Here is a 22698-nt window from a genome sequence, read left to right on the forward strand (position 1 = left end):
GCATTATTCCATTTAGGTAAATTTTAGAAAATGCAAACTAATCTGTAGTAACAGAAAACCTATCATTGATTGTCCTGAGGGAGAATATGGAGAAGGGTGAAAAAGAGAGGTTGCAAAGAGGCATAAGATCATTATACGGAGTGTGGATATATACACACACCCACCCACACATGTCAAAACGTGTCAAATTGTACATTTTAAATATGTGCCATTTATTTTACTTCGATTATACCTCAATAAAGCAACGTTTTGAAAAGTGCTGTAGGGTAAAGATCAGATCAAGGGTGTGGCCCTCAATAAAATCTCTCTCTTGTATAAAATTACTAAAGGAAACGATCTGATTAAGATTATGGCCTTCTCTGTCCTATATTCCTTTACCATTAAATCAAAAGAAAGAAAAAGATGGGGAATTTAGAAAACAGGAAAAAATGCTCCAGATCTGTTAACTATGTCCCCAAATGAACTGTGGGTGTGACTGCAACACAGAATTAATTACACTATGTTAAGAAATCTACTAAGTTTTTACTAAGTTTATTTTTTAGGTGTATAGTTCAGTGATGCTTAGTATGTCACAAAGTTGTACAGTTGTCACCATGATCTAATTCCAGAACCTTTTCATCATTCCAAAAAGAAATATCATCCCAGGTAGCAGTCACTTCCTTTTTGCCTCCTCCCAGAAACCACTAATCTGTGAGCTTTTGTATCTGACTTCTATCACTTAGCATAATGTTTTTGTTTTTGTAAGTCTTCCAAACCCTGCATGTTTTTATTCTTATTTTTGTTTCAAGTTTTTATTTCAATTCTAGGTAACTTACTGTACTGTTTTAAGGTTCATCCACATTGTAGTATGTGTCACCACTTCATTCTTTTTCATGGCTACATAATATCTCATTATATGGATATACTACATTTTATTTATCTGTTCATCTACTGTTAAGTCGGTTATGTTTTTAAGAGTCTTGTTCTGCTCAAGAAGCTACAAGCCTGAGCAATACCAAGCAAAACAAAACAAGCCTTTGACTATGTAAGACTTAAAACCGATCTTCTAATTTTAATTTTAATCCCCAATCTTCTAAAGGCAACTGAGAAATCTATACAGATTTTAAGGAGGGCATAGATGTTCTTCAACAGCTACTTCAGATGTGGCAAGGAGCATTATAGGAAAGGAAAAACCTCCAAAGAGCAGATTCAGGGACCACAAAGAACAGTGGACAGTGGTGTTACTCCAAGAGAGAAAATCAGGGCCTGATCCAGAATGTTCTTCATTCTCAGCATGGGGGGGCCTCCAATCATCTGCAAAGCAGAGTTTTGAAATTGCTACATCCCACTGACTTCTGTGTGTCTCCCTTTTTCCCCTTTCCAAATAGGAGTGTTTATTTTTGCCCTTATACATCAGATGTATGTTGGAGAGTAAGCTGGATAACTTACCTTTTTTGTTAGTCTTTTACACCAAGTAGAACCAAGACTGGTCCAGATGTAGTCACCACGTATCACCCAGAGATGCAGGATTATGAGCTAGATTCACTGAATAGATGGGACTTTAGCGGCCTCCCTTGGAGAATGGTGGAGCCTGTTCTGTGTGTGGGAATGTTTTAGATCAGGTTGTCTAGAAGTAGAGTCTAAGATTCTTGTTCAAGTGATTTATTGGGAGCATGTTCTTAGGATAAAGGAATTTAGGGAAGAAGGATAGAGCAGGGGGGAAATCTAAGCATAACTGTGGTATTAGGTATAGAATAGATTCACTGTGATCCTATGGGAGACCTCTGGAGCACTAGGATTAGCTACCCTGATGCAAGAGAAATGGCCTTTGGAACCCTATGTCATTCAATCACTGGCGGAGGTCCACTCCCCAGGGATAGAAGGTCCACTCACTTTCTGTTCAAAGAGGCTTCCCTTTGGCCAAGGGCAACTTTCCAAAAGAGAGAGAAGCTGTGAGCCATTGGCCAACACCTAGAGCAGCTAGGGATGTGTCCATCTGCCTAATGAAAGACATCAAGGTGGGGCACCAGTAGCATCCAGTATAGGGAAGTGGAAAGCATTAAGGATATTTGGTAAACAGAAGTGTGAACTGTGGCAGAGACATTTACTGCTTATTGAGTATCCATATATTTCTCTACATTTCCAGATTCCCTTTATAGTTAAAGGGAGTCGGATGGCCAAAGGACTTGAAGAAGTAACATTTGTCATTTTCAAGCCAAAGCATTTAAGAGCCTGATAGTCCCCCTCCCTCTGTCTCAGCAACAATGAAGCTCAAGTGTTAAGATGTCAGCATCTCCGTCGGCCTATGTCCCTGAGTGATTCTGTGGAGCAGAGCCACCCCATCACCCACCTTGTTGACTCACATTGGACTTAGAATCTGAGCTCAAAATAAACCTTTGTTAGGTTAAGCCACTGGTTTTGAGGTTAATTTGTTAACATAGTATAAGTGAGTTTGTCCATTAGCGTTCAATTAGGAAAGCAGAACTCCTATAATTGATATGGCATTTGGAAGTTAGACCTTAGACAGCTATGGGATCTGGTGAGGTGCTATATGTCTCTGCATCTGGTGATGAGCCCAAGGTCATTACAGGTATCAGGGTTAGAAGGAAGAAACACTGAACTTGAAGAGGAAGAAAGCAAGGACACACTGGAACCCACAAGGACAAAGCCAAAATCATCTGTTCTCACCATCTCAAATTTAATGATGTGGGGAGCCTGCAGAAGTTGGCACCTTTTGTCAAGGAGCCGTATAAGCATCTGGCCCGGAACTTGAAGCTGAGGAAGATCCTGCAGGACTTGAGGAGTCTACAGGCCCAGAATCTGTTGTCCCAAGCCCGCATATCAGCAGCAATGTATGAACTCTGCAGTATTGCCTGGCACCTTACATTGACCTTCAGCGAATAATGACTACTGCCTCATCTTTACCTTCTAGAATCTCTTGTGGCCCACCAGAAACCAGAACCACACAAGGAGTGAAATTCTGGGAAACACAGTCCCAGGTTAACAGCGAGGTTGACACAAGACAAAGTCAACACATGTGGCCTAACTTAATATAGGCCTTAATGGAGGGGGCAATGTGATACCCAGAAGGGGGCTTGTCAGTGGAACCTGAGTGACAGACAAAATAAACTAAAATAGGATCAAAACAAAGACCATTTTCTTAGTTACACCTGGTGAAGGATAGTCATCAATTTTCAGAAAGAGAACAAAAATACATATTAATGCAGGGAATGCAAAACAGTGTTATACTTTATATAATCTACAGTGGCTAAAAGCACAAGTTTTGTAAAGTCAGAAACCCATTTACAAGTTGTGTGTGCTTATGTGAATTATCCTCTCTGTGACTCATTTCTACATCTGAAAATGGGGATAATAAAACTCTTCTTATAGGCTTGTTGGTAGGATTAAATGAATTAATAAAGAGAAGGCACTTAGAGCAGTGTGTGGTATGTAAGTGCTTATTAAGTGTTGTATATCATCCTGCTTTACCTTTACAATAAAATATATACATTTATGTTTATTATTTGAAATATATTTTTAACTTCATTTACTTATTTTCAGAGACAGAGAGAGAGAGGGAGAGAGAGAGAGAGTGTGTGTGTGTGCTTGAGGGCAGAGAGAAGGAGACAGAATCCTAAGCAGGCTCTGCACTGTCAGCACACAGCCCAACGCGGGGCTCGAACTCACAAACTGTGAGATCATGACCTGAGCTGAAACCAGGAGTTGGACACTTAGCAGACTGAGCCACCCAGGGGCCTCTAAAATATATACATTTATGATTTTCAGTAAATTTCTAGGTTGTCTTCATGAAGTTCTGGGTGAAATGCTTCTTCCATGTGTTATGTATTTCTCTGCCTGATAGTTGTAGGCAAGATTCTGGTATCCACAATAGGGAAAACCAAGTCTGTAGTCTCTCTTGCAGAATGTTTCCCATTCAAGAAAGTTTCTGATACAATATGCACCTCATGAACATGAATTATTCTTTCTATACATTTATATGTCTCATCAACACAGGACTGCTGGCGTAGAAAAATAATATATATTCACGTTCTATGAATAATCAGAGCAAAAGCAAAAAACCATCTACTTTTTAGGAAGCTCTTCTAAATTCCGCCCTGTGTGTTCAATCAAGATTTCTCAGGTAAACAAAGTCAAGGTATTCAAGCAAGTGCAACTGTGGTTTATCAGACTCAATTCTGGATCTGGGATGATTTTTACTGGAATGCGTGTGCATGTACGTGTGCGTGTGTGTATGTGTGTATTAAGAGAGGCTGTTACCAAATCTGAGTTTGTATTTAGTAGATTTTCACAGCCAGTTTGGTTGATTGTATTTTGTTTAAATGTTATTTGAAAACATTCAGTACCTTTTTGGGGGTAAGCCAGGGGTGCCATGATTGTATAAGACCTCACTGGGCAAGGAAGTTTATAATAGAACCATCTCTTTTTTATAAATGAGGTGTGGCTGAGCCTTTCCAGTTGTTGTTATCCAGAAGAAAAAAAAAGTCTTCAATGCCATGTAAAAATATCATGAAGTTGTATGCTATTGAGTCTCATGTCTGAGTTCTTTCCAGGGTCTCTAGGGTACTGAGAAGACTCTTCTCTGTCAACTGCTGGTCATGGATGATTCCATGCCATGGTTCACAAAAGGGGTTCAATCGACCCTCTTATCTCTCTTTAGTGGGATCCATAAAGAAAAGTGTTCTCCCAAGATCCTCTCTCTTTCTGGCCACATTGTTCAACTTAAACTAGATCAGTGTGGATTTTTAAAACTGATGGATGACTGTGGCAGACTTCTGTTTACTAACAGAAGCCCGATTTTTAGCTAGGTACATTGCTTCCCAGAATAAAGGACTACATTCTATGCCCTCTTTTGTTGAAATCAAGTTTTAGCCAATAGGATTTGGTGGAAGTGGCATATGCAACTTTGAAGGAATTTCTTTAAAGGAGCTGACTCACTTTGCGGGGAGAGCCTTTTTGCTTTCCTTCCGTTCTCTTTCCTAGACTGCATATATAATGGCTGGAGCTTTGGCATCTACCTTGGAACATGGGATGACCTTAAGGACAGAAGAAGCCACATGGTGAGAATGGCTGGACAAAAAGGATGGTCCTTGATCCCTGATGACTTTGTGGAGCTGTCACATGAATAGTAGACTGTCTACCTGTGATCTGGTTTTATGCAAGAGAACAAACATTTGTGTTTTTAGGCACCGTATTCGGGTTTTGACTAACAGTAGTTAAATGCAGTTCTTGAATACATTTAGGAAATCTTATAAGGTTATTAGGAATATGCTTTTTACCTCTTGGCTCAGGCTTTTGCCTGGATGGTGTTCCCTGTGGACCCTCCTTTGGGTCCTAATCTAGCTTTCCTACCTCAGGCTGGTGACAACTGATTAAATTCACATGGCCATTGAATGCCCCCCCCCCCATATGATTGCTTCAGCCCTTCCCACAGGAAGAATTTTACCCCCCACCCTTTCCTTCAAGCACTGAGCAGTATCTTTGATTTAAGCCAGTAGACCTGGCCAGAGATCAGATACTGGTTCCAGAGCAGTCTCAGTTTTACGAATGAGGATGAGTCCAGATCATCCAATTCTAGTTTAAATACCTCATCAATGAAAACTGCAAAGTGGATGGCCCTTTTAACTCTGCCACCTACTGTGTCCATTTAGGTCCTCTGAAAAGCAGATGCCAATATGGAATTAAATGTGCAAGAGATTTATTGGGGGTAATACCTGGGAAGAAAAAAGGGAAAAGGATGAAGAGGCACAGATTTGCCAGTAAGAAGTGATGGACTTGGTCTGTAACAGATGGGGAAAATCCCAGCTTTGCTAGCCCAAGGCTGAGGTCCTGGTTTGAAGTGAATTTTGACGATAGCCAGTTATTTAATGGGGAGACCCAGGAAATCAGAGAAACACAGGAATGCTGAGATAGATTCTCCATACCCCCTCCGTGGACTTCCAAACTAAAAAAACATTGGGGAGGGCCAAATGATCCTGGAGAAAAGTGGAAGCCAAGGGAAACATGACAACTGGCTACAGCTTTGAATGCATTCCTTAACCATGCACAGTTCACTCAGCAAAGGGTGGAAGTGTTATGAGTTCAGTTGTTAGAACACAACTTAAGCCAAATTAATTGGCTAGACACTAAGCTACTCAGACCCAGAGTTAACCTTTAGAAAGTTGGGCTAAAATGTAAAAATAAGACGTAAAACTCTGAACAAAGATGTTACCAGCTGCATACTGGGACTAAGGTGGGAAGGTGGGGGTTGTGGGGAGGTAAAGACAGATCCTGCGGTTTAAATTCAGACAAGTTACTAAACACCGAACAAACAAAGCAACCAGACAAAGAAACACTCAGAGAAATAAAATAATCCAGAGTTATTATAACATATAAAATATTACCTGAAATGTCTACTTTTAAACCAAAATTTACTAGACATACAAAGATTTTGCAAAGTAACCCACACTCAGGAAAAAAGTAGTCAATAGAGACTGACTCTGAGTGGACCCAGATGTTGGATTTAGCAGAGAATGTCTTCAAACACTTTAGCGAGTGTTATAAATTTGTTCAAGGAATTGAAGGAAACTATGCTTGACAAATTAAAAGAATGTTAATAATGAGTTAACAAACAGGGAATCTCAACATAGAAAAAAAATCATAAAAACCAAATGAAAATTCTAGAGCTGAAAAGTACAATAACGGAAATGAAAAATGTAACAAAGCTGTTTAAAATATCACTTTGGTCAATTGCTTTCAGCTCTCTTTTTTTGGCAGTTGTAGAGGATAAATTTTTAGCCTTCCTACTGAGACAAAGAGTATTTTTTAAAGGCAGAGAAAATTATTGTCAAATGTTGTTATTTATATTTCTACTGCTTTTTTCCTGAAAATATTTTGAGGTGGTAAATAATTGTTGAAATAGAAACACAATTTTCTTATATGGTCAATTAATCTATAAAAAGGAGGCAAGACTATACAGTAGGGAAAAGACAGTGTATTCACCAAACAGCGCTGGGAAAACTGGATAGCTAGATGCAAAAGAACGAAACTGGACCATTTTCTAACACCATACATAAAAATAAACTCAAAATGAATTGAAGACCAAAATGTGAGACCTGAAACCATAAAAATCCTACACAAGAACACAAGCAATGTCTCCAACATTGGCTGTAACAACATTTTTCTAGGTATGTCTCCTAAAACAAGGGAAACAAAAGCAAAAATAAATTATTGGAACTACATCAAAATAAAAAGCTTTTATACAGTGAAAGAAATCGTCAATAAAATGAAAAATCAGCCTACTGAATGGGAGAAGATATTTACAAATTATATATTTGATAAGGGATTAATATCCAAAATATATAAAGAACTCCTACAACTCAACACCAAAAAACAAATAATCTAATTTTAAAATGGGCCGAAGACCTGAATAGACATTTCTCCAGAGAAGTCATCCAGATGGCCAACTGACACAGGAAAAGGTGCTCAACATCACTCATCATCAGGGAAATGCACATCAAAACCACAAGGAGATATTATCTCGCACATCAGAATGGTAGAATCAAAAACACAAGCAGTAGTAAGTGATGGCAAGGATGTGGAGGAAGGGGAACCCTCTTGCACTGGTGGTGGGAATGCAAACTGGTGCAGCCACTCTGGAAGACAGTGTGGAGGTTCCTCAAAAATTAAACATGAGATACCATATGACCCAATGATTCTACTCCTGGGTATTTAGCCGCAGAAAGCAAAAACACTAATTTGAAAAGATACATGCACCCCTATGTTTATAGCAGCACTATTAATAATAGCCAAGATATGGAAGCAACCTAAGTGTCCACTGATAGACAAATGGATAAGGAAGATGTGGCACGTATACACAGTGGAATATTACTCAGCTGTAAAAAAGATGAGATTGTGCCATTTGCAACAACATGGATGGACCTAGTGGGTATTATGCTAAGTGAAATAATTCAGATAGAGAAAGACAAATACCACGTCATTTCACCCATATTTGGAATCTAAACAAAACGAAACAAATGAATAAACAAATAAATAAAAAGCAGAATCGGACCTATAAATGCAGAGAGCAAACTGATGGTTGCCAGAGGGGAGGGGGTGGGAGAAGGCACAAAATGGGTGATGGGGAGTGGGAGATCCGGGCTTCCAGTTATGGAACGAATAAGCCATGGGAACATAAAGCACAGCATAGGGAATATAGCCAATGATAGCGAAATAGCGTGTATGGTGACAGATGGCAGCTACACTCGTGCTGAGCAAAGCAAAAGATACAGAGAAGTAGGATCGGTATGGGGGACACTTGAAACCAGTGGAACACTGTATGTCAACTATACTCAAGTTTAAAAATAAAAAAAATGGTTAGGACTTACCAACTTCCCTATCATTGCCCTTTCCAACTCAGGGCTAAGCAGAGAAAGCCAAATACGCTCTTCAACACAACCGCTAGGATGCCCCACTTCTTGTTAGCCTACCCAGGGCTTTCCCATGCCACCAACTTCTAATTAGAGCATACCTGAAGCCTTCCATTTTTTTTCACCATCAAGCTTTTCCACTTCTTACCTATCTGTGTCTGCCAAATGCGAGTGGCCATGGCTGACTCTCTTGCTACACCAAGCTGTGAGCAAATAGCTCCCCTTCGTTTAAAAATAAATACGGAAGCCATTTTCCAACTCCATCGAGCCTTACACAAATGTAAGAACTCTCCCTGCAGTAGATTTTGGGAGGTCAGATTTTTACCCTAAGATTTAGAGGATTTGGCAGGCTATTTGATCATTGGTAAAATCATTTATATTACTTTAAGAAACTTGGACACGGTAGGCAGTTGCTTAAAGGAAAGTGTATTTGTATTACGAAACCAAGTTGCTTCAGCTTTTTGAGCTATGCTCCAATCCAAGTTCAGAGGGAAGGTCCATGTTTCTCTGTATTATTTGGGTTTCATTTCTCTTTCAATCTTGGCCACTTCAATCCCTTCAAGGCCTCTTTTTAAGGTCTCCTATGGTTGGTGAAATGTCACATTTCTTCCAACCTCTCAATTTTCTCTTTCATGATTATTCCCCTTAGTATTGGACACCAACCCTGAGATAGGTACTCTGCTTGGCTCCTTATGAGGATGTAAAATCTACCACGTGGAGAATTTTAAGGAACAAGTGACACAGATCTGCCTCCTAGTCTGACAACAATTTTATCAGTTTATGCATGTATCTTACTCCTTTTCTTATCGCTTCACCTGCACCCTGAGCCCTAGGTCTTACATTTCAACCCTTAATGAAAATAAATTGTTCTGGTTTTCTAAATACGAAATCCTGCCACTAAGAAGTCATAACCCTACGATGTAGTTCTGACATTGGCCTCATGCTGAAGACTGGGGTGTGGTCTTTTGGAGTACTCTCTCTCCTGACTCCTGAAAACACTTACTTGGATGTATTCGTGCATGGAGTAATCCCTTTACTACTGATTATGAAAGATAGGAAAAACACTGTCCAATTATGTTACCCCATTCAGCTTTTCAGGAAGGAGGAGGCATGAAAATCCTTTGAAAATCAATGCAAATGCGTCTGTTACAAACACAGGGAACAGACAAGGTGTATTGTTTGATATTTGGGAACTTCTAAGAAAACGGGATAAATTCCTCTTTCTGTAGATCATAGACAATTCCTATTCTTCCATTTCCTCCTTTTTCCATGTCTTCCCACACATACAAATGTCGCTGGCGTCTCTATCACACAACCCAAAGAATCATTTTTTTGAGCACTTAAATGGAAAGTGAAGGAGATATGGGATATTCCATGTGTGTTCTTGGAGCACTTCTATGATGACATCACACTGACCATATCCAGTATATCATACGTGCTAAGATACAGGGTGCATATGTTATGGTTAAGGATATTTTCATATACTGCAAGAATGAATGTGTAACGAGCATCTTTTTTTTCAAGCGCACGCCACAGTCTGTGTGGGTGGTAGGAAGGGGGGAAACATCTGTGTGGATCTTCACTGAATATCCTGGAGAACAGAGCTGACAAAACCTAGAAGACGTGCCCATTTGCTGGAGTACAAGGGACACAATCAGGGCTGATGTCAGCAGGTCCTTGTGATCAAAAGCAAGCAGGGAGAGTTCGTACCTTTGTGTAAGGCTCGAAGGAGTTGGAAAAGCCAAGTCATGTCATTATATCTGAAGCTAGTATGTACTCAGATCGGCAAAGGGGAATTTGGGATTTGGTTAAATTCCATTATGTATTTTCTAGTATTCCTAGGAACTCACAGTCGTGCTTTCGCAACGTGACTGTTTTATGCGGATTTAACTGTCTTCAAAATGAGTTTTAGTCCATAAAAAGTATAAAATATTCCACGGTCCTTCACTCAGGTAACTGTAAACGCACGTGGATATGCCCTCCACTGGCATATACAGTAAACGTATTCAACCGTGGCAGCTTTCTTGTTTTCCTGGGATCACAGTTAGCCTCCATTTCCAATCTACCTTGAAGTTGGGCCCATACCATTGAATGGCAATGGAATGTAGGCAGAAGGGATATGTACAACTTCCAGGCCTGGAGGATGCCAAGGCACAAAGGTGATACCAAAGCCACCAAGTGATAACAGCCAAAGGTCCCTGACTTACTGTGTGAAGCAAGGCCATCCGCTGACCCTTGGTATATTTTGACATGACCAAGAAATAAACACTTATTGGTTATTAAACCATTTAGATTTAGCATTTGTTACAGCAATTAAACTACATAGATTCATGCAACGAGGATCTTTAATAGAAGACAAGGTAGAAATATCTGATGTCTAATGATCTCACAGTTCGCTTGTGAGAAATAACATTCTTAAGTTTTAGGGTAATTGGCCAGTTCTGATCAGTTAGTCTCCACTTGATGTATCACTATTGCCTATGGAGTTATTTTTAAAGGCATATCCAGGCCCTGGTCTTGAGCTAGTGAATCAGAACCAGGTTAAGGCACAGGCAGTTATTATTTTTAAAAACTTCCCTGTGTTTTACATATACCCTTGGCAATGAGGCGTTACTCTAAAATAAGACATATCTTACCTTCAGATTAAGCTAGATTGTCAAGCCTCATGGTTTGGGGAACATATAATTTGACTGAATTGAGTTCTTCAAAGTATATTTTGATTAAAAAATATTAACATCTAACAAAATTGACTTTTAGATGTACAGTTCTATGAATTTTACACAACTATCTTTTCAGGTAACACTACCCAAATCAGCATACAGAACAGTTCATCTCTCCAACAAAAATTTACCGTACACTAACTACCCTTTTGTAGCCACACCCTCCCCTCCCCTCCCCCAAAACCCTCGCAACCATCCAACTGTTCCCCGGACGTTTCGAGAACGCCATAGAAATAAAATCATATACAGGTGACCTGGTGAGACTGGTTTCTTTCACTCAGCATAATGCTTTTGTGATTCATGTCACTGGCATCTATCAACAGTTTCTCTTTAATGCGGAGTAGTATTCCATCTTAGGGACCTACTACTCTTTGCTTCCACTCACCATGGAAGATAGCGGATGGTTTCCAGGTTTGGGAGATTGTGAAGAGAACTACTATTAAAGCATTTGTGTATTGGTGTCTGCGTCATCCTAAATTTTCCCCTCTCGAGGGCCATGTTTCTCAACTTCAGTACTGGTGACATTTTGGGATGCGTAGTTCATTTGGGAGGGGCCGTCCTGTGCACTATAGGATGGTCAGCAGCATCCCTGGCTTCTACCCACTAGATGCCAGCAGCACCCCCACCCCCCACCTCCCTGCCCTCCTTGTGACAGGTAAAAAAAATGTCTCCAAATATTGTCCCCCTAGTCGAGAACTACCGCCTTAGGGAACAAAAACCTGACGAGTATCACTTTTTGTCTTAAAATGCCTTTATTCACCTACATTTCTGAAGCAAATTTTCTCTGGACGTGGAATTCTAACTTGACAGTTGTTTTCCTTCAGCATATTAAGAAAAGATCATATTATCCTCCAGATTTCATTGTTTCTGTTGACAAGTCAGTTATTAAGTGCTAAGTGTTCCTTTTGAGCTAATGTAACATTCTTGCTGATCACCTGCATAGTCGTACTCTGGGTGAAATGAACTCTTGACAGAAAGAAGATCTACTTCTGATAATGAAACCGATGAGGCCACACACATACCCAAAAAGTAGGAAAGCTTTGCTACACACACGATGAGGCTCACTGGGGAGAGCAGGGTGGGCTTCCCGAGCTGGTCTGAGAATGGTTTGAGAAAGCAAGGAAAGAAGAATGGCTTGGGATTTTTGTGGTGGTCAGGGAACGGGGCTGGACTAAGGGTTCCCACCTATAGGCCAAGGTTTGAACTTTGGTCTGATGCCAAAGAAGAGAGCACCTGAGCTTTCTTTACAAAAAAAAAAAAAAAAAAAAGATTTTATTTTTAAGTAATCTCTACACTCAACGTGGGGTTCGAACCCACAACCCCGAGATGAAGAGTCACACGCTCTAGTGACTAAGCCAGCCAGGTGCCCCAACACCTGGGCCTTCTTTTTTTAATTTTTTTAAATGTTTACTTATTTTGAGAGAGAGACAGAGCGCAAGCAGGGCAGGGGCAGAGGGAGAGGGAGACACAGAACCGGAAGCAGGCCCCAGGCTTTGAGCTGTCAGCACAGAGCCCGACACGGAGCTCGAACTCACAAACTGTGAGATCATGACCTGAACCGAAGCCTGAGGCTCAACCGACTGAGTCACCCAGGTGCCCCAACACCTGGGCCTTCTTATCAGCTTGCCCAGATGTGGGGCAGAAGGGAAAGAGGGTGAGGTGGGCTTAAAAGTTGTCAAGTAGCATAAAAGATAGGAGCCATACTCTATTGTAAGTGTTATAAGGTTTTCTATGAAGTGCACTGGTGTGGGTTTATATTTTCCCTGCTTGAGGTTTGTAGTGCTTCTTGAATTTGGGGGCTAATTTTTGGTTTTGAAAAGTTCTCAGAAATGATTTCTTTAAATAGTACTTCCATTCTATTTTCTCTTTTCCTTTTGGGATTCCAAATACACATGTATTCAACCTTTTCACAGCACCACAAATGTCTCAACGACTCTTGTATATTTTGCATCCTTTTGTCTCTTTGTGCTCCAGTCTGAATATTTCCTTCTGGCCTAGCTTTCAGTTTACCATTTTTTTTTCTGTCCATCTATTAGGCCCATTTAATAATGTCTTAATTTCACTGCTTGTATTTAGTTCTAAAATTCACATTCAGTTATTTTTTTAAAAAAAATATTTATTTTGAGAGAGAGAGAGCAAGTGAGCAAGGGGGGGGGGGGGGCAGAGAGGGAGGGAGAGAGAGAATCCCAAGCAGGCTCCATGTTGTCAGGGAAGAGCCCAACACATTTGGTTCTTTTTAAAATAGTTTCCATTTTCTACCAAAATTCTCCATCTTCTTCAAAACTCTCCATCAAGAATTCCTTGAAAATGTTAGAATTTAGGAACAACTAATACCTTTTGCTGAAAAGCAACCTCATGTGCCAGGCACATCTATTCAGGCTTCCTTCCTCCCAAATTTTGGCCCCATACTATCTTCATAGCACTCTGATACTTTCAAATTCTTCAAATACATGTATTTTACCAACTTTTCTATCTGTTCCCAGCGCCTGGGTGGTTTGAGCCACTTCCTAGGAATTACCAGAAGACTACAGACTTGCTTTGTTCAAACAAAAATTTTAATGCTTATTTTTTGAGAGAGAGGGAGAGAGAGCGTGAGCAGGGGAGGGGCAGAGAGAGAGGGAGACACAGAATCCGAAGCAGGCTCCAGGCTCCGAGTTGTCAGCACAGAGCCCGACACGGGGCTTGAACTCACGCACTGCAAGATCGTGACCTGAGCTGAAGTCAGACACTCAACCGACTGAGCCATCCAGATGCCCCCAGACTTGCTTTAAAGCCTGGGATAATTTTATAAGACAACTGTCCCAGTTTGTCAAAACTTAGTGTCATGAAAAAATGATGATGAGGGAACTCTGTGAGATTAAGAGAGACTTGAGAGACAACCTAATATAATGCATGGACCTTGTTTGAGTCTCCATTCAAGTGAACCGGCTACTAAAAGGTATTTTGGGAAGAACACGGGAAATTTGAGGAAGAGATTGGGGAGTAAACAGGTGATATTAGAAAATTATTGATAACTGTGTTAAATGAAAATGTTGGCATTGCAGATATGCACAAAAATGTCATTTTTAGAAATATATACTGATGTGTTTAGCGTTAGAACATCAGGATGTGCTGGTAGAACATGGAACAAAAAGCAAAGTGTAATTGACTTAAATCCACATGGGGGTTTGTGGGCATTTATTATATTAATCTTCCTACTTTTCTACATATTTGAAATGTCTCACGATAAATTTTTTTAAACACACAAGAGGTAATGTTACCAGATTTCATACTTAAAGTCTCTAGCTTTAACTTCTAAAGTTGTACAGTATCTAGTAATGAGGAAAATCAACCAAAGATCCATCTGAGGCTTAAAAGTTTTCCCAAATTGGTTTACACTTTTACATAATTTTGTAATTCTTAATTACTATATGCAGTAAATTAAATAATTATAATAATTAAGGAGCTAATATAAGTCTGATGCCTAGCTGGAAAATAAACATTATCCAAACAAATGAAATGAAACATTCCTATGCGCAGAATTTTAATGATTATAAGCAACTGATAGACTTTCCTTAGAAAACTTTTGTTATAATAACCTTCATGCCCACAGGGAAAGTTCTGTAAAAATTTAAAAAGTAGCGTACTACTATTTTGACAATTCTAAACAAATTACTTGTAAAGATTGATTGTGAGGAAGTTCAATAGGTTTTCTAGAATATAAAAAATTTTTTTTCACCTTAGGACAGATGCTTACCATTGACTGAACCAGCTAAGACTTTTCTTTAAGAATTTTTTAACATTTATTTATTTTTGAGAGAGACAGATTGTGAGTGGGGGAGGGGCAGAGAGAAAGGGAGACATAGAATTCAAAGCAGGCTCCAGGCCCCGAGCTGTCAGCCCAGAGCCCGACGCGGGCCCGAACTCACAAACTGCGAGATCATGACCTGAGCCTAAGATGGACGCTTAACTGACTAGGCCACCCAGGCGTCCCCCCAGATAAGACTTTTCTTAGGTAAAAATAAAAAGGGATTGGGGCACCTGGGTGGCTCTGTCGGTAAAGCATTCGACTCTCGACTTCAGCTCAGGTCACAATCTTGCGGTTCGTAAGATTGAGCCCCACATTGGGCTCTGAGCTGACAGTGCAGAGCCTGCGTGGGACTCTCCTCTCTCTCAAAATAAATAAACTTAAAAAAATAAATACAAAGGTATCGCCATTACTTTACACATTTCTTAAAATTAGGTCCAGCTCTCTGGTCCACTGCTAACCTTACTTAAGACATCTTACCTATCGTAATAGACCTGTGTTATACATGCCACATGAAAGTGGAAGCAGGTGGAACTATTTGGGAATGCAGCCTGGCTCGGACAGGTAACTTTTCCTGCTGTAGTTTTAGTAAATAATTTTAGGGTAAGGATTACATTTCCTGACATTTTCAGTAATTAGGATTGTGTAGTGACATTATACCAGAGTATCATCTGTCACAATTGTTGGAGGAACTATTTACCAAAAGCCTGTCAGTCTGTGGTCTCTTTAATGCAGCTTCTTCCAATATAAACATCTCATTTTATCGTATTCAATATATTTATACTACATTATGCCCCCAACATCCCATACTCCTAAGAAGGCTAAATGTACATAGGTACGCAACCAAAAACTGACCTTAGTAGGTCACTCTTCTCATTCTTTAAAAAAAATTTTTTTTAACATTTATCTTTTGAAAGACAGAGACACAGAGCCTGAGCAGGGGAGGGGCAGAGACAGAAAGAGACACAGAATCCAAAGCAGGCTCCAGGCTCCCAGCTGTCAGCACAGAGCCTGATGTGGGGCTTGAACCCATGAGCTGTGAGATCATGACCTGAGCCGAAGTCAGACGCTTAATTGGCTGAACCACCCAGGCGCCCCTTCGTAATTCTTTAGCTCTCTTTTCCTGCTGAAAATCTGATATCAAACTAGGGAAGATTACAATTCAGATAAATCCAGGGCCCAATTAATTCTTTCAACATATTTTCCTTGTGAACAAATTTCTCTTACCAAAATTATATCCTTTGTTCAGAAGGGAGGTCACAAATTGCTTCTTGTGGGCCAAATTTGGCCTGCAGCGATGGCTTGGCTCTCCCTAACTTATGTATGTACATGCACGCAAATGAGTTATCCATATAAAAACCCAGATTTCCACCTTCTTTTCAAAATGCTGAGAACCGGGGGCGCATGGATGGCTCAGTCGGCTAAGCACCTGACTTCAGCCCGGGCCACGATCTCACGGTTCATGGGTTTGAGCCCCACGTCAGGCTCTGTGCTGACAGCTCAGAGCCTGGAGCCTGCTTCGGATTCTGTGTCTCCCTCTCTCTCTGCCCCTCCACCACCTACACTCTCTGTCTCTTTCTCTCTCAAAAATAAACAAACATTAAAAAAGATAAAAAATAAAACGCTGGGGATCGGGGAATACTGGGCGCAGTCTTGAGAAACAGCAGTTACCAGCTAGAAGAGAGCAGCCACAGCTCCAATATGCATACCCGTTTAGCCTTTGAAAATACTTTAGTTACGTGACCCCTGGTTTAAATGCACTGTTTGTTTAATTCAATAAAATTTCCCTATCACTCTTGAGATAAAGACTTTCCAACCTTTTGATTTGTCTCCTCTTTTTACTTACTCACTTCTTACTCTTACAAGGTAAAAAAGTAAGCCACATCTTCAAGCTCTGTCTAAAAAAGATACTGTTAAGCTTTTTCAAGAACTACTATCAGATGAAAAATCTTTAAACCATGTGCCCTGCTGGCAAAAGGAAATTTTATAAGTCTGGAAATGTCTTCAGTCTTGGTAGCCTCCCAAAATCAAAGCAGGCAGAAAAATGCTTAATTGAAACTCAGGAGCATGATAACGTAATCAGTCTGGTTGTCTCCCCCAGTAATTATTCAGATTTTCACCTCTAACCCCATTGCCACTTGGGTCCCTGAAGGTAGAGGTCTGTGACAATAACTTTGGCTTCATTCTTGTGGCCAACCCTGATGATTGAGTTGGCCTCATTTTCTTATGGATGCTTCTGATCGTGTTCACTACTTCTGTTGGAAGAGTTTCTCCTCTGCTCATGGCAAGACTTTCTTTTCCCTCTACGGATTTATAATGGCCTATGGGCAGCAGCATTATACTGCAATAAACCATATGGCAAATACTTAAAAAAACTGAGATTAAACTTACGGTGTGTGTGCGCAAATTTCTAAGAAACAGATCCTTACCCAAACTCTATGTCTGTACACGTGAGAATTTATTTGACAACCATTTGACATTTAACACAAGCCCACCGTGTGTGGGATCCTGGAAAAGATAACACCCCGTGACAATTCCTGCTTTGCTGTAACTGGTGGTACACGAGATAGAAATCTCAGTATCACAGAGCACCTCCACTGAAGATACTTAATCAGTAAAGATCCAGAATTTTGCAAGTCTTTTCATTTGAGGAAAAGTCATAGCAAGAATATACGAGGGTAGAGACTATGAACAACTGAGGATGTTTTGTGTGATCTGTAGCTCTCAACCTGACGTCTTGCTATGGGTTGAATGGTTTCCTGGAAAAGATATTGAAGTCCTAAGCCCTCACAATGTGGTATTATTTGGGAAAAGAGCCTTTAAAGAAATGATCAAGTTAAAATGAGGTCAGTAGGGTGAGCTCTAATCCAGTAGGACCAGTGTCCTTACCAAAAGGGGAAATTGGAAACAGAGACGGGCACGCACAGAACAAAGACAATGGGGAGACAATGCAGTGCGAGGACAAAGGGTTGGAGTGATGTATCTAGAAGACAACACCTGAGGCTACCAGAAGTCAAGAGAGGCTCCCTCCAGATGGAGCATGGCCCAGCAAACACCTTAAGTTCAGACTTCCGGCTTCCAGGACTATGAGACAATAAATCTCTATTGTTTGAAGCCACCCAGCTTGGGGCACCTTGTTACGGAAGCCCTAGGAAAATAATACAAGAACCTTTCCAGAACTGTACGGTTTCTTCATGCATAGCAAGGCCTTAGTGCCTCCCAAGTTCTCCTTTTTAACGTTTTGACATGGATTTGCATGCCCTTTTATGATGCCTAAAAAGTTCTACCACTACTGACATTTTCGAAGTTAATATCCATTCAACATTTGGTTCATAATGATCTGAACAAGGTCGGTGAACCCCTAAATGTTAAGTCAACAGATTCTATTTTCAAGTCCCAGAAAGGTCAGTGAAAACACCCAAAGCAGGGGCACCTGGGTGCCTCGGTCAGTTGAGTGGTTGACTTTTCATCTCCACTGAGGTTCTGATCTCACAGTCTATGAGATGGAGCCCTCTGTCAGGCTCTGCACTGACAGTGTGGAGCCTGCTCGGGATTTTCTCTCTCTCCTCTCTCTCTCTCTGTTCCCCCTCTCAAAATAAATAAATAAACAAACTAAAAATGTCCAAAGCAAATTTTTTATATACAGGAAAAAGGGATGAATGGAAAAGACAATGAAGATGAACAGTTTGGGGATTGAAATAAATCATTTCACTTTCTATGAAGCTAAGGTTATTGGTAAATAGAATTCCTTTTGTTTTTGAAACTAGTATAAATGGATCATTCTATTCAATTGTATCAGTGATCTCTTCTGGCTTCTTTTGAAGAGTTCTCAAATATGTTAGCTTTGTTTTTTGTTTGTTTAAGTTTAGCATCCACTGATCTCCTTTCCATCCAGTTAGGAAACTTAGGTTTCTAAATGGCCCAAACAGCTCCAGGTGAGAATGCAGAATCATTCCCCATCTTTTCCCTTCTACGCCCATGTTTTCTCAGTTTGTGGCATCATATCTGGCCATAGGAAGTGCTCGGTTACTATTTCTTCAAAGTAAAAGCCAGATATGAGATCACATTTAGAAAATCAATAGAATACAAGCATTTACAGGGGCAGACAACTGGTATGGTGTTTTGATGCAGCTTTTTGAAAAGGCATTTGCTCCTATACACTAAAACGGACTCTCGGTGTTGACGATTCTGCACCAACCACCTTATTAAAGTCTGAACTCTTGCAGACATCTGAGAAAGCAGGGATGACATGATGCTGTCATGACCTGATGCTGGTCTCATGTCCACCTCTTCCAAGGGCTTTGACTTAATCCTTTCTTTGGTCTGTAACCCAACCCGTTCTCCTTTTCCAGAATCGGCCAAATGACTGGTATGGTGGGTAGGCTCTGAGATGGCCCCCATCACGCAGAGCCCTTGCCTCCCGGTCTTCGTGCCCTGCCCTCATCCTGAGTACGAGTGGACCTTGTGGCTTGCTTCTAACCAACAGAATGTGTCAACGGTGACAAAACACCACTTGCACGATTATGTTACCTAAGACAGTGACCTGTGTCTTGTTAGCAGCCTCTATTAACTCTCATGCTGGCTCTGATGGTGGAAGGCTTTTTGCCAGAATAAAAGTGCTATTAGTTTCTATCGCTGCATAACAAATTACTGTAAACTTAGTGGATTAAAACTATATATATTTATTATCTCGTAATCTTCCTGGGTCAGGAGCCTGGGTGCTGCTGAGCTGGGCCCTCCGCTCAGGGCCTCACAAGGCTGCAGTCGAGATGTCAGCCAGAGCTATGCTCTAATCTAAGGACTGGTTTCCTCTTCCAGCCTCACCAGTTATTTGCAGAATTCAGTGCCTTGCACTTGTGGGATGGAGGCCCTCACATCCTCGAGGCTTCCCACCATTCCCTACCACACTGTCCTCTCTGGAATATGCAGTTTGCTTCTTCAATGCCCGCATCTCCACTGCTCTCAATTGCTCTGACTTCTTCCATCTCTCGTCTGTAGTGCCTCTTTGAAAGGGCTCACCTGATTAGGTCAGACCCACCTAGGATCATTTCCCTTTCGCTTAAAGTTACCTGCTTAGGCATTTTAATTACAACTGCAAAATCTTTCACCTCTTCCACAGAATGTAACCTAAACGATAGAGTGGTATTTCATCATATTCACGGCCCATGCTCACGGGGAAGGGATTACTCAGGGCAACTATACCAGCCGACGGGAACCTGGGGGGCCATCTTTGAATTGTGCCTGCCACAACCGGCATGTCTCAGTACCATCTGTGTGCTTTATTTCCACTAGGCTCCTACAGTTTACATTTTGGTAAAGGATGTTTGCAATACTATACTAGCACTACAGCGGCAACGGCAAAATCAGAATCGCCCTGACTGTAATATTTACACGGAAGACCATTTTGTACCATTTCAAAATCACATCTACTCTAGACCAACGATCCTTTGCATGAAACACAAGAATGGAGTTTCTTTTCCTGTCTTCGACTGGGGCAGCGGTCACTGTGATCGAAGAATAAAATGTTGCAGTCAGAAGCCCGAATGGCCAAGACAAAGCGGTCTGCTCCATGAAACGCATACTATCTGTGAGCGCAAGACAGCCACGTTTCTATCGGAGCAGACTCGACAGTTTCCCCTTCCTACTCCTTGTGGCAGAGCACCGTGTGAGGGAGTCAACAGCACTTATCACGGTCAATGCTGGAGACGGTTGAAGTGAGCAAGCCTGGCCGTGTTTCGTTCCGCCACGGTGGTGATCTGTGGTAGGTTAAACGCTGCAGATCGTACCACACAGTCTGCCACGCCTCCGTGCCAAATCCCCTCCCTGAACAAGAGTGGGAGGCAAAGAAATGTCAACAGTTTCTCCACAAAGACGTACCGCTGACATGGGTGCGCTGATATTTTCTTTACTCAGAGGTAAACGAATTTTGTGTCTCTCAGTATTTGAAAACTAAACAGGTTGTTTTTGGCCCCCATTCTGTCAACTGATAGAGAACTCCAAGTACCTCTTAATTTTATTGATATTCACACATTTAAACAGTGGAACCGACCAGATATAGTTTATTAAAATGTGTTCATCAAAAACAATTTTGACTCAGTTTTGAAAAATTGCAAATACATTAAAAACTGTTACAGTGTCATGAGATTGCAAATATTGCCTTATGAAATGATAAAGAAATTGTTCAGTAAAAACTATGAAATATCTTAAATTTCACATATAAAAATATATATTTTACGCAACACTGAACAGTTAAGGCCACAGAACTTGAAGGAGAGTTTGAGATACACATATTTTGAAATCGCTGGTCAAAAATACTAGCATAAATAAACAGCAAAACTGGTCGTAACATTCAAAATAAAACATTAACTTCTATGTTTAAGGGTTTGTTATCAGAAACTTTCCTTCAGAAGTCAGAATGGTTTTCAAGTATAAATTACAATGTGCTTGGTGATCACGGAGACATAAATGTATATTTATAGTATCGTACAAGATTTTGACCTTCTCGCCATACTTGGGGGTGAAGTATCCTGATGATTTTGCCCCATGTGGCTCTGGCTGGCATCTTTCTGATTGCTTTTAAAAGCTATTTGATCTCCTATTGGTTTTATCTCTGAGAGTGGCTCATTATTACTCTGCATACTTTTCTGACTCGTGAGTGACATCCTTTTAAAGAAGAAAATCTAGAAAAAAAACCCACACACACAAAGAATTCATTTCAGTAAGTGAATAGCCACTTAATAGGATTTAGGGGGGATAATTTTCAACTAGTCTGAACATTGTTTCATCACACCCTTACAGGGTGTCACATGTACAAAGGGACATGCTTAGTGTCCAGCAGCACCTTGTTTTACCAATGGCAATCATGCCCCTTCCCTAATATAAGACCTTTCAGGGTTTAGCTTTCAACACTGTCAGTGCCTTGGGAATACATTACCATTTTTCTTTAAAGAGCAGATTTGTTATTTCACTTTGTTGTGACGAGAGAAAAAAAAAAAAAAGAAAAGTAGGGTATCCTGGAGGATTTCCCCATTCCTGTAGATGGGAACTTCTGGGAAAACGCTGGTGCTGCCGAATGATGGCTTTGGGGGCCCAGGGGCCTGAGCAGGCAGCTGGATACCTGAGTCTGCTACTCGGGGGAGTCAGGGGCCGTGAACAGGGAGAACACACACAACAGCTGGAGAGAGGAAAGTCGATGCCATAACCCAGGATTGCAGGCAGGCAGAAAAGAGAACAGAAGAAAAGAGACTGAGGAAGAGCCAAATGTGAGACACAGGTGGAGGAAGAAGAGCCGGCACTGGGGACAGAGCTTTGTAGGAACACAGTCAGGAAAGAGAGGCACCTCAGGAGTCAGGGAGGAAAATGTATCAAGAAGGGAGTGGCCAACAGGGCACAGACAGGAGAAATCAAGGGAGATAGATGATGACTGGAAAGTTCCATTTGACTTAACCCCTTTGAGGATTTAGTCAGAGAGAAAACAGGATTCCTGAAGTGTAACAGCACAAATATCAGTTCTGACAAGATGCCCCAAACAAAAAACAGGTGAGAACTTGGCTCCTTCGGAAATCAAAATGATGCAAGTAATTGCTTGCTGTTAGTCTTAAAGAATGGAGGAATTGAAGCAAAAAGGTGTAACCCAAAAACTCAGAGTCTAGCTAGAAAAGGGTCTATGGACTAAACTGGGGGGACCCCTCTTTCGTTTCTGCTTTTGTGCGGGAATGCCTATCATGAAAATTCTGCTACTACAAAACATCAAAAAATTCTAAGTGTAAAAAATCCAATTTTATGA

General features: G+C 40.8%; 1 protein-coding gene across 4 annotated transcripts in view; it reads right to left on the bottom strand.

The window, feature by feature from the left end:
- Window positions 1-6794: 6794 nt before the first annotated feature.
- RPGR (retinitis pigmentosa GTPase regulator) overlaps window positions 6795-22698 on the bottom strand; it is a 69348-nt gene continuing 53444 nt past the window's right edge. For 2 of the 4 annotated variants that reach the window (XM_053202232.1, XM_053202233.1), the window contains exon 18: window positions 11297-21592. In XM_053202232.1, coding sequence (XP_053058207.1) covers window positions 21386-21592 — 207 coding nt within the window. In that variant the 3' untranslated portion in view covers window positions 11297-21385. Of the gene's footprint in view, window positions 21593-22698 lie in introns of all 4 variants that reach the window. The other 2 variants (XM_027054120.2, XM_027054115.2) reach the window with 2 other exon arrangements.

Source organism: Acinonyx jubatus, chromosome X, assembly GCF_027475565.1.
Source record: "Acinonyx jubatus isolate Ajub_Pintada_27869175 chromosome X, VMU_Ajub_asm_v1.0, whole genome shotgun sequence".
Classification (NCBI taxonomy): domain Eukaryota; kingdom Metazoa; phylum Chordata; class Mammalia; order Carnivora; family Felidae; genus Acinonyx; species Acinonyx jubatus.